This window comes from Pseudophryne corroboree, chromosome 6 (genome assembly GCF_028390025.1).
Source record: "Pseudophryne corroboree isolate aPseCor3 chromosome 6, aPseCor3.hap2, whole genome shotgun sequence".
Taxonomy (NCBI): Eukaryota; Metazoa; Chordata; class Amphibia; order Anura; family Myobatrachidae; genus Pseudophryne; species Pseudophryne corroboree.
Window position 1 is genome coordinate 237306186 of NC_086449.1, and position 12779 is coordinate 237318964.

The 12779-nt window shown below is 42.9% G+C and overlaps 1 protein-coding gene across 2 annotated transcripts in view; it reads right to left on the reverse strand.

Moving 5' to 3' along the window:
* MFGE8 (milk fat globule EGF and factor V/VIII domain containing) overlaps positions 1 to 12779 on the reverse strand; it is an 87926-nt gene that overhangs the window by 30678 nt on the left and 44469 nt on the right. For both annotated transcript variants that reach the window (XM_063925779.1, XM_063925780.1), the window contains exons 4-7: positions 7263 to 7376; positions 5591 to 5772; positions 5127 to 5282; positions 3377 to 3521 (exon numbers count right to left, since the gene is read on the reverse strand). In XM_063925779.1, coding sequence (XP_063781849.1) covers positions 3377 to 3521; positions 5127 to 5282; positions 5591 to 5772; positions 7263 to 7376 — 597 coding nt within the window. The remainder of the gene's footprint in view (positions 1 to 3376; positions 3522 to 5126; positions 5283 to 5590; positions 5773 to 7262; positions 7377 to 12779) is intronic.

Below are 12779 nucleotides of genomic sequence, written 5' to 3' on the forward strand. Positions count from 1 at the left end.
GCAAACCTGAGGTAACACTGATGCGACAGTGCTATAGGCACATGTAGGTAAGCATCCCGTACATCCGGAGATACCATGTAGTCTCCCGGTTCCATAGCCAACATTATGGAGCGTAACGTCTCCATGTGGAACTTTGGGATCCATATGTATTTGTTCAACATTTTCAGATTGAGAATTGGTCGATATGACCCATTTGGTTTCTGGATTAGAAATAGATTGGAGTAAAACCCCTGTCCCCTTTGTGATGAAGGTACTGGGACAATCACACCTGACTGCAGTAATTTTTGGACTGCTTCTTGCAAAGCATTGGCCTTCGACTCTATACGAGACGGGCTGGTGCAAAAAAATCTTTGAGGAGGCTGCCTCCTGAATGGGAACCCACACCCCTGAGATACTACCTTCTGCACCCAAGCATCTGCTGTTGACTGTTGCCATATGTGGGCAAAATGAAGGAGTCGGCCCCCAACCCTGGAATCCTCCAGGCGGAGGCCCGTCTCTTCAGGCTGATGGTTTCTGTTCAGGCTTGGAAGCTGTCTTTTTGCTAGCCCACTGCTTCCTACCCTGGATTTAAACTCCAGGGGTAGGAAGGGGTTGCTTAGGCTCCTCTTTAGCTTTCACTTTGCTTTGCCAACGAAATTAGCGAAATTTTAAACCCTTGGATTTAGGAAATCTGACCTTTTTTGATTCAGCCTCTGATTCTAGGATATCCGATAAAGGTTTTCCAAATAATATATTACCGACAAAAGGCAATGCTTCCAATTCTTTCTTGGATTCCGCATCTGCCTTCCAGGTACGTAGCCAAACTGCTCTGCGAGCGACTACTGTCAAGGTTGAAGCTTTAGAAGCAACTGTACCTACATCAATTGCTGCTTCTTCCAAATACTGGGCAGATTGTCTTAAACAGCAAAAACGATCCTCTTGCTCCCTAGTAGGAGAAGGGATGTCGTTCTCTAGTTCCTCTATCCATTCGCCCATTGCCTTTGCTACCCAGGCCGAAGCCATAGCAGGTCTTACCACTGCTCCTACTAGAGAAAATATATTTTTCAAAAGGCTCTCTACCCTTCTGTCTGTGACATCATTTAGTGAAGTAGATGACAGTGGTAAAGCAGATTTATGCACGAGTCGCAGAACATGTGCATCTACTTTTGGAGGAACTTCTCTTTTCGAACAATCCACAGCTGGAAATGGATAATAAGAATCCCATCTTTTAGGAATCTTTTACTTTTTACTGGGCTCCGCCCGAGACTCATCCATCATTTCCGTCAGCTCATCTGACGCTGGGAATTCAGCTTTCACCGATTTTGTTCGTTTAAATACAGGTGCTTTAGCTTTTAACACTGTCTTGGCTGGCTTATCCAACAAGAGAACAGCCTTCACAGCATTAATAAGTTCAGCTACATCTTCTGAACTAAAACTCTGCGACTGATCATCATACGGAGTATTCGAATCTATTGTATCATCATCCGATGTATCATCTTGTGTAGCCTGCCATATAGACTTATCTGTCTTAGTCTTACCTGTCCCTTGGTTGCTTGTAGAGGCTACTGGAACCAAGCCATGGGAAGGGAGCTGCATGTATGGGTTCATAGTGTAACCTAACCCTTGAGGTGGTGCTACCGGAGTTAACTTGTCCGCTATAGTAGATAGAGTCTTTGCGAACATATTCCATGGTGGCTCTGTTGGTGGTTGAACCAACTCCTGTTTTTTACTTCGCTGAAAAGCGAAACAGTTTGCACACAAACCCTCATAAGTGACCAATTGATTCATATCAATTACCCCTGACTTACAAGATAAGCATGTTAGGGCTGTAGAAGTGCTTGATAAATTCTCCTCATCACTCTTGCCGCTCACAGACATGGTAATAATCTGTTATTGACTACACAATTTGTGACTGAAAATCACCCTATATGTCAGTATATAGAGGTGAGATCAATCTGACCACAGTGCACCTGATTTGAGGGTCAGAACAGGACTGACATTACACAGAAAAGTCAGCACACATACTAGCAGTCAGTCACATGTTAAAGCATTAGACATTGTCATATGAGAATACAACCTCCATAATAACTTAAACATAAGTAGGAAAATTGTACTTCTGTTCTAACTGGTTCTATTTTCAACATAGCATGCAGAAAACACAGTAATATACAGGTCTCATATGCAATAGGTACTAAAAATTAACAATTCATACTAAGAAGTAGAGAGAATTTTTAGTACTGTATACCCTGCCTCCGGAGAGCGGGATACAGGGAGACTCACCACACTTCCATATCCAAGCAAATACGCTCGTAAGACGCTGAGTGGATTCAGACGCTACTGGTGTACACTACCGCACTTGATAACTGATAACGGACACAGTCGCTCGCTGGCGGACACGGATGCTGAGCGGCTTCCACGTGTATGCAGACGCTAAGGCCTGCGACTCGGTCTGGGCGGGATTTCTAGTGTACACAACCGCAGCATCTAAGCTGAGACCGAGTACCCTCATGGTAGCGTCTGAGCCGGAAGTGAGGTCATTTAGTTCATGAAACAAGAAACGCGCGGAAACTGGCCATGAACTCGGAGGAGGGGCGGCCAGGAGAGCGTCTGAATCCCCCTGTTGACTTAAACTCCCAGGATCGCGGCCTCTACCTAGTCCTGGCGTCTATGATCCCCGGAGCGTAGCGCTGTCACACTCGATATGTTCGGCGCATCAACACACTGTTTGTAGTCTCCACCAAATCAGTGTAGCTGTGTCCTGACCCCTCTAGTAAGAGGAAGTCCATAGACTCACCGTCTCCCCATGCTCTGGCCACAGCCTGGTTACGTCTGCTGGACCTGCTAGAACATCCGACACAGACGCCCGTCGAGACAGCACTAATACCCGAAGGTAAGCGTTGTTGCGACCCGGTGGGGAGTTGTTGGAGCGACTCTTTCTAGTATGCGTTTAAGACGCTGTTAAGAGAAGTCGCTCAAAAAAATATAGTAAGTCTATAAAAATAAAATAATAAAAGCTTGAGGCTGCTACTCTCAGCAGCCCTGTGACCATGCGGCTTTCTGCCGCACCAAGCAAAAAACTGATTTGACTGAGTCAGGGGTCGGGACTATATGGTGAAGGCCCCAATGCATCCTGGGAGGCCAGAAAGCTCGTGACCGTGTTGGTGCCATTTTCGCTGTCGCTCGTCAATATCCCAATGTTATCCTGTGGATAATCCTGTGGACCCAGCCAGAGAAAAATAAAATAATAAACCTTTGGAATCCTTACTGCATAGGAAGGAGAAGTGAGGGGCATTTACAATGCTAAGAATACCATAGGACAGGGAGGATATAAAGCCCATTCTTAGAACAAAAATAAATAATAGCAGCAGAACAAAAAAAAATTTTTTTTATATATTACCATTTAGTTCACAGCCAAAGAGCTCAAAACGCAGAGTGCAGGCTCTGTGACAAGTCACAGGGTAGATACGGATGTACTGTGCAGAGAATGGAGGACTAAATATATTGGCCTTTCTGCTGTCATTGTCTATGTTTCCACGGAAAATCTAGAGGGATGAAAGAAAAAAAGGAACATAAGACATCTTGTAGGAGGAGTTCTCCATTTACATTTTAGAATCCACATCTCTATGTAGTAATCACAAGAAAGAAAAGGTATATGTTTAATAAACATTTATGACATACAATGAAACGGAAGGGTACGGCGATGAAGCATATGGAAGCCATGCATGTTTTGTACTCTCGAGCAGAAGACTGGGGCTAAGCACAGGGTCTATTAGAGGGGAAGTCACACAGGCCATTCGTCCATATATTCAGTACAGTAAATAAAGAAAATATTATACAAGGGTTATATATTATATCAATGTTATTTTTGTATTAGTAGAAAGTAGAAAAGAACGGCCCCACAAAGATCACCTGTGCCTGCAAGCATGCATACTTGTCCACTGCATTTTATGGGGCATAACCACTGCACACACTGCTGTTTACCCCAATCAGCCATAACATTAAAATCACCTGCCTAATAAATCTGTAGCTCCCCCTAGTCCCACCAACACAGCTCTGAGCCGTTGAGGCATGGACTCCGAAAGATATCTGAAGGTGTCCTGTGGTATCTGGAACAAAGGCCTTTAAGTTCTGTAAGTTGTGAGGCATTGCCTCCATGTCTTGGATTCATTATTCCAGCACATCCCACAGATGCTCATCTAATTGAGGTCTGGGAAATTTGGAGGCTAAGTCAACTCTTTGTCATGTTCCTCAAACCATTCCTGAACAATTCTTGCAGTGTTGCAGGGTGTATTATCCTGCTGAAAGAGGCCACTGCCATCAGGGAATACCCCTACTATGACAGGGTGTACTTAACCTGAAACAATGTTTAGGTGGTGGGATGTAGGTGGTGTGTGTCAAGGATCCACGTGAATGCCAGGACCCAAGGCTTCCCAGGACATTACACTGCCTCCACCTGCTTGCCTTTTTCCTTTGGTGAATAACTGTATATGTTCACATCCTGCTGATAGGACAATGACAAAGCACTAGCCTGTTCATTAAGCAATGAATAAAAATGGACTGAACAAATGAAAGAAAACAAAAACGGAGAAGATGTACTGGTAAAGTAATAAAATGTAAGTGACTTAAGAGTAAGTCCAACATGGATTATAAGATACACCAGAACAACACATATGTAAGTGGGTTCTATAGTGAAGACATACAGTATATCTCTGCATAATAGTGACTCCCAACCATTAGCAGGTCACATTCACCAACATGGTGAACCTTTCTGCTTTCACATGGCAAAAAGATTGTAAATATAGCAATTGCATTTTGTTGAAAGGTGGAAGCTACCCTTTATGAGGGTGAGAAGAAAAGGAAAGTCTGGAAAGAATGGAGCTGAAACCATGAGAAGAACATAAGCCGCTTGCTAGGAGAAGATTTGGAGAGTCCAACCTTGACACATAAGAAATGAGAAGCACCTACATAAAAAAAAAAAAGGATGTTGCTAGAAAACACAACGAACACAATAGTTATGCCTTCATGTGCTCTTTCAGATTTAGTTATCTCACCAAGCTAACAAAAGCCATTCTTTATATACAATCATATCGAAATGCATTCTAGATCAGTGTAATTCAGTCATAAGAATACATCACGCAGACTCCCACCTTGTCTTGGTCCTGCCCCTCACTCTTTAAAACTGTGAACTCATGTCCATCAACACTGTATGCCACCTTAAATTCCTTCAGGTACTCTGCGTTACCCATTCGACTGGCTCCCTGGGTGATGATTCCAGACACCTTCATCTGCCTTAGCAGGTTAACCTGTGGAGAGAAGATAACAATACCATATGAATTACATATTAGGATGTGAAAGCAGATAAGGAACAGGACTGCTGAGAAAAATGCTGCACATTTGTATACTTCACACCCGCTTCCTACACACAGAAGATAAAGCAATTCTGTTGACTAAAATAAGAAAACTACTAGGAAAAAAATACTGTGGGAATGATTTTTGCAAAATCAATTAACCTAAAATAAATCCATTGATGAAGAATGTAATATGAATTATATGTACAAATTAAGATTAAAACAGAAAATGCAGGTGGGGGGGGGGGGGCATTAGCAGTTACCTGAATCCATGGGCGTCGGTCATAGCTATTAGCAGTCCAGGCATTAACCAACCCTTTGTTGTTCAGCCGGGCAAGGTTTGGGCCCCAACGCTGCAGACCAAAGAGACCATGGTATAGGGATGATGATGTAATCTGGGCATCAGATATGGCACTGCCTTCCATTCCCAATGCATTAGCACAACCTAGGTAAATACATATATGAGTGGAAACATACAGTAACCTCATAACAGCACAGCTTAAATAAATATATCATTATATACTACATTATGTTAATATTAACATCGGGGCAGGACAAAATCCTAAGGGCAGGTAACCATCTACAATATTTACTTTTTGCATTAATTAAGAAAAAAAACCTATAGTGTTAAATGTAAATATACCATTAAGGTAACTCAGGAGGCAGAGGATCAGCTGAACTACTGGCAGTGTAGCGGGTGCGTTGCATTGGGGCCCATGGGGAGTAGGGGTGCTACAGAGCCACCAGAAACTGATTGGGCATGGACGGTAACGTTTAGAATGACTGTCAGCAGTTGCTGCCAGTCAGGGACTACCTTTGACAGTACAGAATGTCAGCAATCCCAGACGGGCTATGCTACTGCTGCATATGTGCTGCCTGCTGGGGAGTTCGGGAGCCTGGTGATCTCGAGAATGCTGCAGGCAGGAGGAGAGTAAATGGCTTCTAGAGGTTAATGCTTCAAGAATAATTACATGGATCTGAGAGTAGCACAGACTTGTGTCTGTTTCTGGGATCACACAGTAGCGACCATCTCTGTGCTGTTAGCACTCACTACAGGATGGCTGTCTACTGTCCCTGTGCTGCTGCATATGTGCTGCCTGCTGGGGAGTTCGGGAGCCTGGTGATCTCGAGAGGAGGAGAGGTCCTCTGATGTGTCTATCTGCCCTGGCCAGGACTGCAGGTCACCCTGTGCCTTTGCCCATCACTCTTTGCCTCTCACCATCAGCCTCCACCAGCAGACAAATCTATGGAGCCTTTCGAGCAGCACTGTTGACATCAGGTATTGGCAAATTTAAAGGGGACACAGACTATAACTGTTCTTATTATTAGATTATAGGATGTACAGATTATAATTAGACACTGGGATGCTGTGTATTGTTTGGCGGTCACGTAGCACACTCCCATGTGGCATATTAGAAGGGAGTCTAAAGCATATTCTTATATCTGGGCATCCACTTACAAGTTACTGAAACTACGACTGAAACGGTTTCCCACTAAGTTTCTAGATTTGTGTAAATGCATCTAGATTACCACCAGGCATGTGCAGGAAAACAGAAGTCTTAGCAGGCCGCTGTGGGAAGCTGGGACCAAGCCATTGTGCTCCTCATACACTATGAAGAAGGCTTACTAGTTTGCATGGTCTTGTAGAGCAGAGCATAGAAGATTTCCTTTTGCAAAGTGTGATCATTAAATTAGATGAAGTACAGGGAACATATGTGCCCCCATGGCATTATGTTGAGGCATGTGCATTTTATATACAATTAGTTCAATCAATCAATCAATCATATTTAGGTCTACAAACAGGGTTAGTTTTGTAACTAAAAGAGCCTGTGTAAATATTAGGTGTTCCAGATTAAAGGGATATTATGGCAAGCCTACCTAAAACACCTCCATAATATGTTGATTTTGTATACATAAAATAATAATCATACTCACGAAGTTGGCAGGCTTTCCCTATATATGGCGATGCACATTTACAGCTGTAATCATCTTCGAGGTGGCTGCAGATCCCTCCGTTTTTACAAGGGTCTGAAGAGCAGTGATTCCTATCTATGACAAATAGAGAATATTAAATATCTATGTGAAACACTCTTTTTTATATTTTATGTACTCTCTATATTAATAATGCAGTGATTTTAACACACAGGGGGAGACTTATCCAAGCTTGGAGAGAGAGAACATGGATGGAGATAAAGTACCAACCAATCAGCAACTAACGGTCATTTTTCAAAACACAGCCTTTAATATTATAGGAACTGATTGGTTGGTACTTTGGTTGGTATCCAATTGCTGCAGGAATTTACTGCACCTAATGGATATGGCCGGGGCTATCCAATTAGCCACAATACATGGCACTTATCAGGAATGAAGCTTCAGGCACCCAAAGCATAATCTGCGATAAGCAGCTGTCGGAGCCACAATACCACATGGGATCGGGAACCTATCTCCTGGATCCCATGCCTTATTGCAGGATCGCTGGTCCTTTTTTGGAGGAGAAAAACAGCCTATAAATTGGATAGCACGATAATGACCATCGGTCAAAAATCAGCTTGTTCTTATTGGCCAAAAGGATCACACCTAAAAGGATACCAGCCTTCATCTCTCTCAAGTTTTGTTAAATATCACCCATAGTCTTACCCTACCCTGCTGCAGTCTAGTGAGAGTTGGCATGTATTAAAAGAGCTTGAAAGAATTGTATTCTTGGCCATCACATTAAATTCTTTCCTTGTTCACTACAATATATCTCTATTTTACTTTCTAGAAGCATTGCTCCACTCTATAGTGCGTAGCAACTACATTTCATAACTGTTGTGGCCAGCATTCAGCATGAAGCCCCAGCCTGTGTCCATGTGCAGCTGCAGCAGGTCTAAATGCCCGGTGCCTGATACTATGCATGATAGTCAGCAGCAGCACACAGCCCAGCGGTGGGTGCCAATTTCCTGACCTGTCCTTGGCTAGCTCCAATTCACTTCCACACTCTGTGGGCACTGATAGAGACTCAGATGACTTAGGGGCTGACTTAACACGTTTTATCATACACGAGTTTTAAAACTCGTTGCTTATGATAAACGGTGCTCCAGCCGATCAGCTCCCAACTGTTCTTTTTCAAACACATGACAGTTAGGAGCCGATTGGCTGGTGAACCAGTTATCATACACAAGTTTTAAAACTCATTGCGTAGGATAAAACTCATTGATAAATGGGCCCCTAAATGTCAAGACATCTTATACTGTTAGGAGCTATGTAAGGAAGTAACTGGCTGTAGCACTGTGCCAAAGCCAGCCAGCAGGCACCAGCGCCGCTACAGGTGTCTTTTTATTTTAATGTTTGCAGGCTTTTTCAGCCATAAAATAGATTGATATGTGGAACTGATAATAAAGTACAATTACTTGGGTGCTGATGTCACGTAATGTGGCAGTAATGCAGGCTGGTTGTGGGAAGAAGACTGCTTAAAGTATGGCTATGGTAAATGGCTTCTGGAGGTTAATGCTTCAAGAATAATTACATGGATCTGAGAGTAGCACAGACTTGTGTCTGTTTCTGGGATCACACAGTAGCGACCGTCTCTGTGCTGTTAGCGCTCACTATAGGATGGCGGTCTACTGTCCCTGAGCTGGTGGCACTTTGTCCTCTACAAGAAGCTAGAATATAGTTTCCTGTAAATATTGGGTAGAGCCTGACTACGTTTTTTTGGTGAAAAAATTTGAATTGCGACCATATAATATATTAAGATTGTTTAATGGATAAAAGCTGCTAGTTTAATAGGAACAAGAAAGAGATAAAAAAAATATATTGTTAGAAATCATATGGAATTTTATTACAGTACAAATCGGAGTTTACAATCTAATTTGTGGCACAGGGTAACTATATGTCTCACCCAATATCATGTGGATTTAGAAGAGCTTTGTGTTATAAGTAGGGTCTAACAATGGAACAAATATGCATTTTTGACTTTAGAAATGCTGCAATCTAACAATAAACTTGAAAATACGTCCTTATATTTTTATAACGTTCTTTATTCAAATATTTTTTTATACAGTTTTATATGTAACTAAAGATTTTCTGCCGACTAATTCACAAATTTCAAATTGCTTTTTCTCCATTCCTCCAGATATAGAGCACAAAAATACATACATAGATTATATTTTTAGAGGCTTTTGCTTCTGAGGAGCGAGTATCCCGCCTTCCTTATCCGGCTCCACCCCCTCAACAGACCAATGTTTACGGGCAAGCTTTCCATCCCATTTGGCCCCTGGTAATGGCATATATTTATCTATAGTTCCATGCTGTCTTCCTGGAGATCCAGGTGTAGGTGTGTCCATGGCCCCAAAACCTCATCATAACACAGATGGGCATGGGGCCATGATGGTGCTATTAACAGAGAAGTGAAATAATCACTGTCCCAACTCACATCGCTGGAGAAGGGGGAAGACATTTAAAAAGAAGCCTCTGCTACTACTACTGCATACCTCTCAGCACTGTGATGGCTGAACCTTGGACTCCCGTGCGCACAGAAAGCAACACAGAAGCATTTAGAATGACCAAGTCCTTTGTATGAGGTAACGAATAAGCCTAAAAGAAATTAAATGTTTCTTTTAGGCTTGTTATTGTTAATGTCAGGCAACTACCGCTCTATAGGGTGAAACGTATCAAATCTTTAAAAAAGAGTGGACAGGTGGAGAAGTTACTGATCGCAACCAAGCAGCATCCATCTATCATTTTGTGGAATGTACTTGGTAAATGCTAGCTAAATGCTGATTGGTTGCTATGGGCAACTTCTCCATTAGGCCACTATATAGAAGGTTTAATACATTTCCCGCTACTTCGCTGCTGCTTCTTCCCTTCATGAGTGATTGTGAAGAAAGGAAACTATATCCTCAGTGGTAAGGGGTTAATATACATAGAAGATGTATTATGCTATTCATTAAGAAATCATGTTTGGAATTTACCAGAACAATCTCTTAAAAAACACTGTAATCTTTATACGGAAGTTGTGTTACAATAAAAGTAATTTATTAGAAAAAATAAAGTTTGAGTTAGGTAATATAATCAAACTACATTCATTGATATAATCTAATTTAATCTAATACAAGAGGGTAGCATACAGAAGGAAAACAATTGTTTTGCTTCCCATGGATTGTGTTCACTAATCCCAAGCGGATTTCTTGAGTCACACATTTTGCTCAACGAGATTGTCCTCCCATGGCTGCCAGCACATACTGTAATCATTTCACATAATTACCGGCCCCAGGAAAAGCTTTAAAGAGTTTATGTTCAGGGAGACTTTTCTGCACATTCCTTTCCTAAAGCCCTCTGAAGTTCATCACATGGGAGGAAAAGAAAAAAGGGTAATCGGCTGCTCTGTCTTAGAAGTACAATGTTACCGGTTGTCACCGATTTCAGAGGACAGTCCCCACATATGACCATATAAATATGGAACAACAGCATTTGTTGGTCAGTAACTGGATATTCTTCTCCTATCTTGATCTTCACCTGTACGTGAATTCCACAATGCATGTAGTGTATTTCTGCTAATTAAATTGTCAGTTACAATATCTACTTGCTCTGCTAAAGAAACATGGCCCTCTGGGGGTCACTCAGGTGCAGTTCTTCCTACTCCTGTTGCAATGATTTGCAGTATGCAATTGTGATTATATGATAATATGAGCAGAAGCTAACCCACAGTTATTGCATCTTTTGCATACGGCGCTGTATGATTGCAGAAACACTGGTAACATCATCGCACATTGGGCCGCAGAGCAGAGTTCCTCTAAAAACATGCAGTCTAAGCTGCTCTTCCGGGATGCACACGCCTCTCCAGTAGCAAGTGTGATCACAGCTCTAATCGGCCATGACCACTCCTCGTTACCACCCCAAACACGGACTTCTAGGTCTCAACCAATCCTCTACAAAATAGGTGGCATTTGTGAGAGGTTATCAACATGAGTTCTGACCTAGTTATCTCCCATATCACTACTCCGAGGATAAGAAATGTTTCCACACCAGTCTTGATGGTTTCTTGGTCTTGACTTATTTTCTTTTAATCTGTTCTACTACTTCATAATACTGTAGGTTCAGATAAAATTAAGGACACTACAAAAATTTTAAAACAACTAAATAAATACATTTTTATATATATATATATATATATATATAATAAGAATTTACTTACCGATAATTCTATTTCTCGTAGTCCGTAGTGGATGCTGGGGACTCCGTAAGGACCATGGGGAATAGCGGCTCCGCAGGAGACAGGGCACAAAAGTAAAAGCTTTAGGATCAGGTGGTGTGCACTGGCTCCTCCCCCTATGACCCTCCTCCAAGCCTCAGTTAGGATACTGTGCCCGGACGAGCGTACACAATAAGGAAGGATATTGAATCCCTGGTAAGACTCATACCAGCCACACCAATCACACTGTACAACCTGTGATCTGAACCCAGTTAACAGCATGATAACAGCGGAGCCTCTGAAAAGATGGCTCACAACAATAATAACCCGATTTTTGTAACAATAACTATGTACGAGTATTGCAGACAATCCGCACTTGGGATGGGCGCCCAGCATCCACTACGGACTACGAGAAATAGAATTATCGGTAAGTAAATTCTTATTTTCTCTGACGTCCTAAGTGGATGCTGGGGACTCCGTAAGGACCATGGGGATTATACCAAAGCTCCCAAACGGGCGGGAGAGTGCGGATGACTCTGCAGCACCGAATGAGAGAACTCCAGGTCCTCCTCAGCCAGGGTATCAAATTTGTAGAATTTTGCAAACGTGTTTGCCCCTGACCAAGTAGCAGCTCGGCAAAGTTGTAAAGCCGAGACCCCTCGGGCAGCCGCCCAAGATGAGCCCACCTTCCTTGTGGAATGGGCATTTACATATTTTGGCTGTGGCAGGCCTGCCACAGAATGTTCAAGCTGAATTGTACTACACATCCAACTAGCAATCGTCTGCTTAGAAGCAAGAGCACCCCGTTTGTTGGGTGCATACAGGATAACAGCAAGTCAGTTTTCCTGACTCCAGCCGTCCTGGAAACATATATTTTCAGGGCCCTGACAACATCTAGCAACTTGGAGTCCTCCAAGTCCCTAGTATCCGCAGGTACCACAATAAGCTGGTTCAGGTGAAACGCTGACACCACCTTAGGGAGAAACTGGGGACGAGTCCGCAGTTCTGCCCTGTCCGAATGGAAAAAGAGATATGGGCTTTTGTGAGACAAAGCCGCCAATTCTGACACTCGCCTGGCCGAGGCCAGGGCCAACAGGGTCGAAATTTGAACCTTAATGGACCCCAATTTGAGGCCCATAGACACTCCTGTTTGCAGGAAATGTAGGAATCGACCGAGTTGAAATTCCTCCGTGGGGGCCTTCCTGGCCTCACACCATGCAACATATTTTCGCCAAATGCGGTGATAATGTTGTGCGGTCACCTCCTTCCTGGCTCTGACCAGG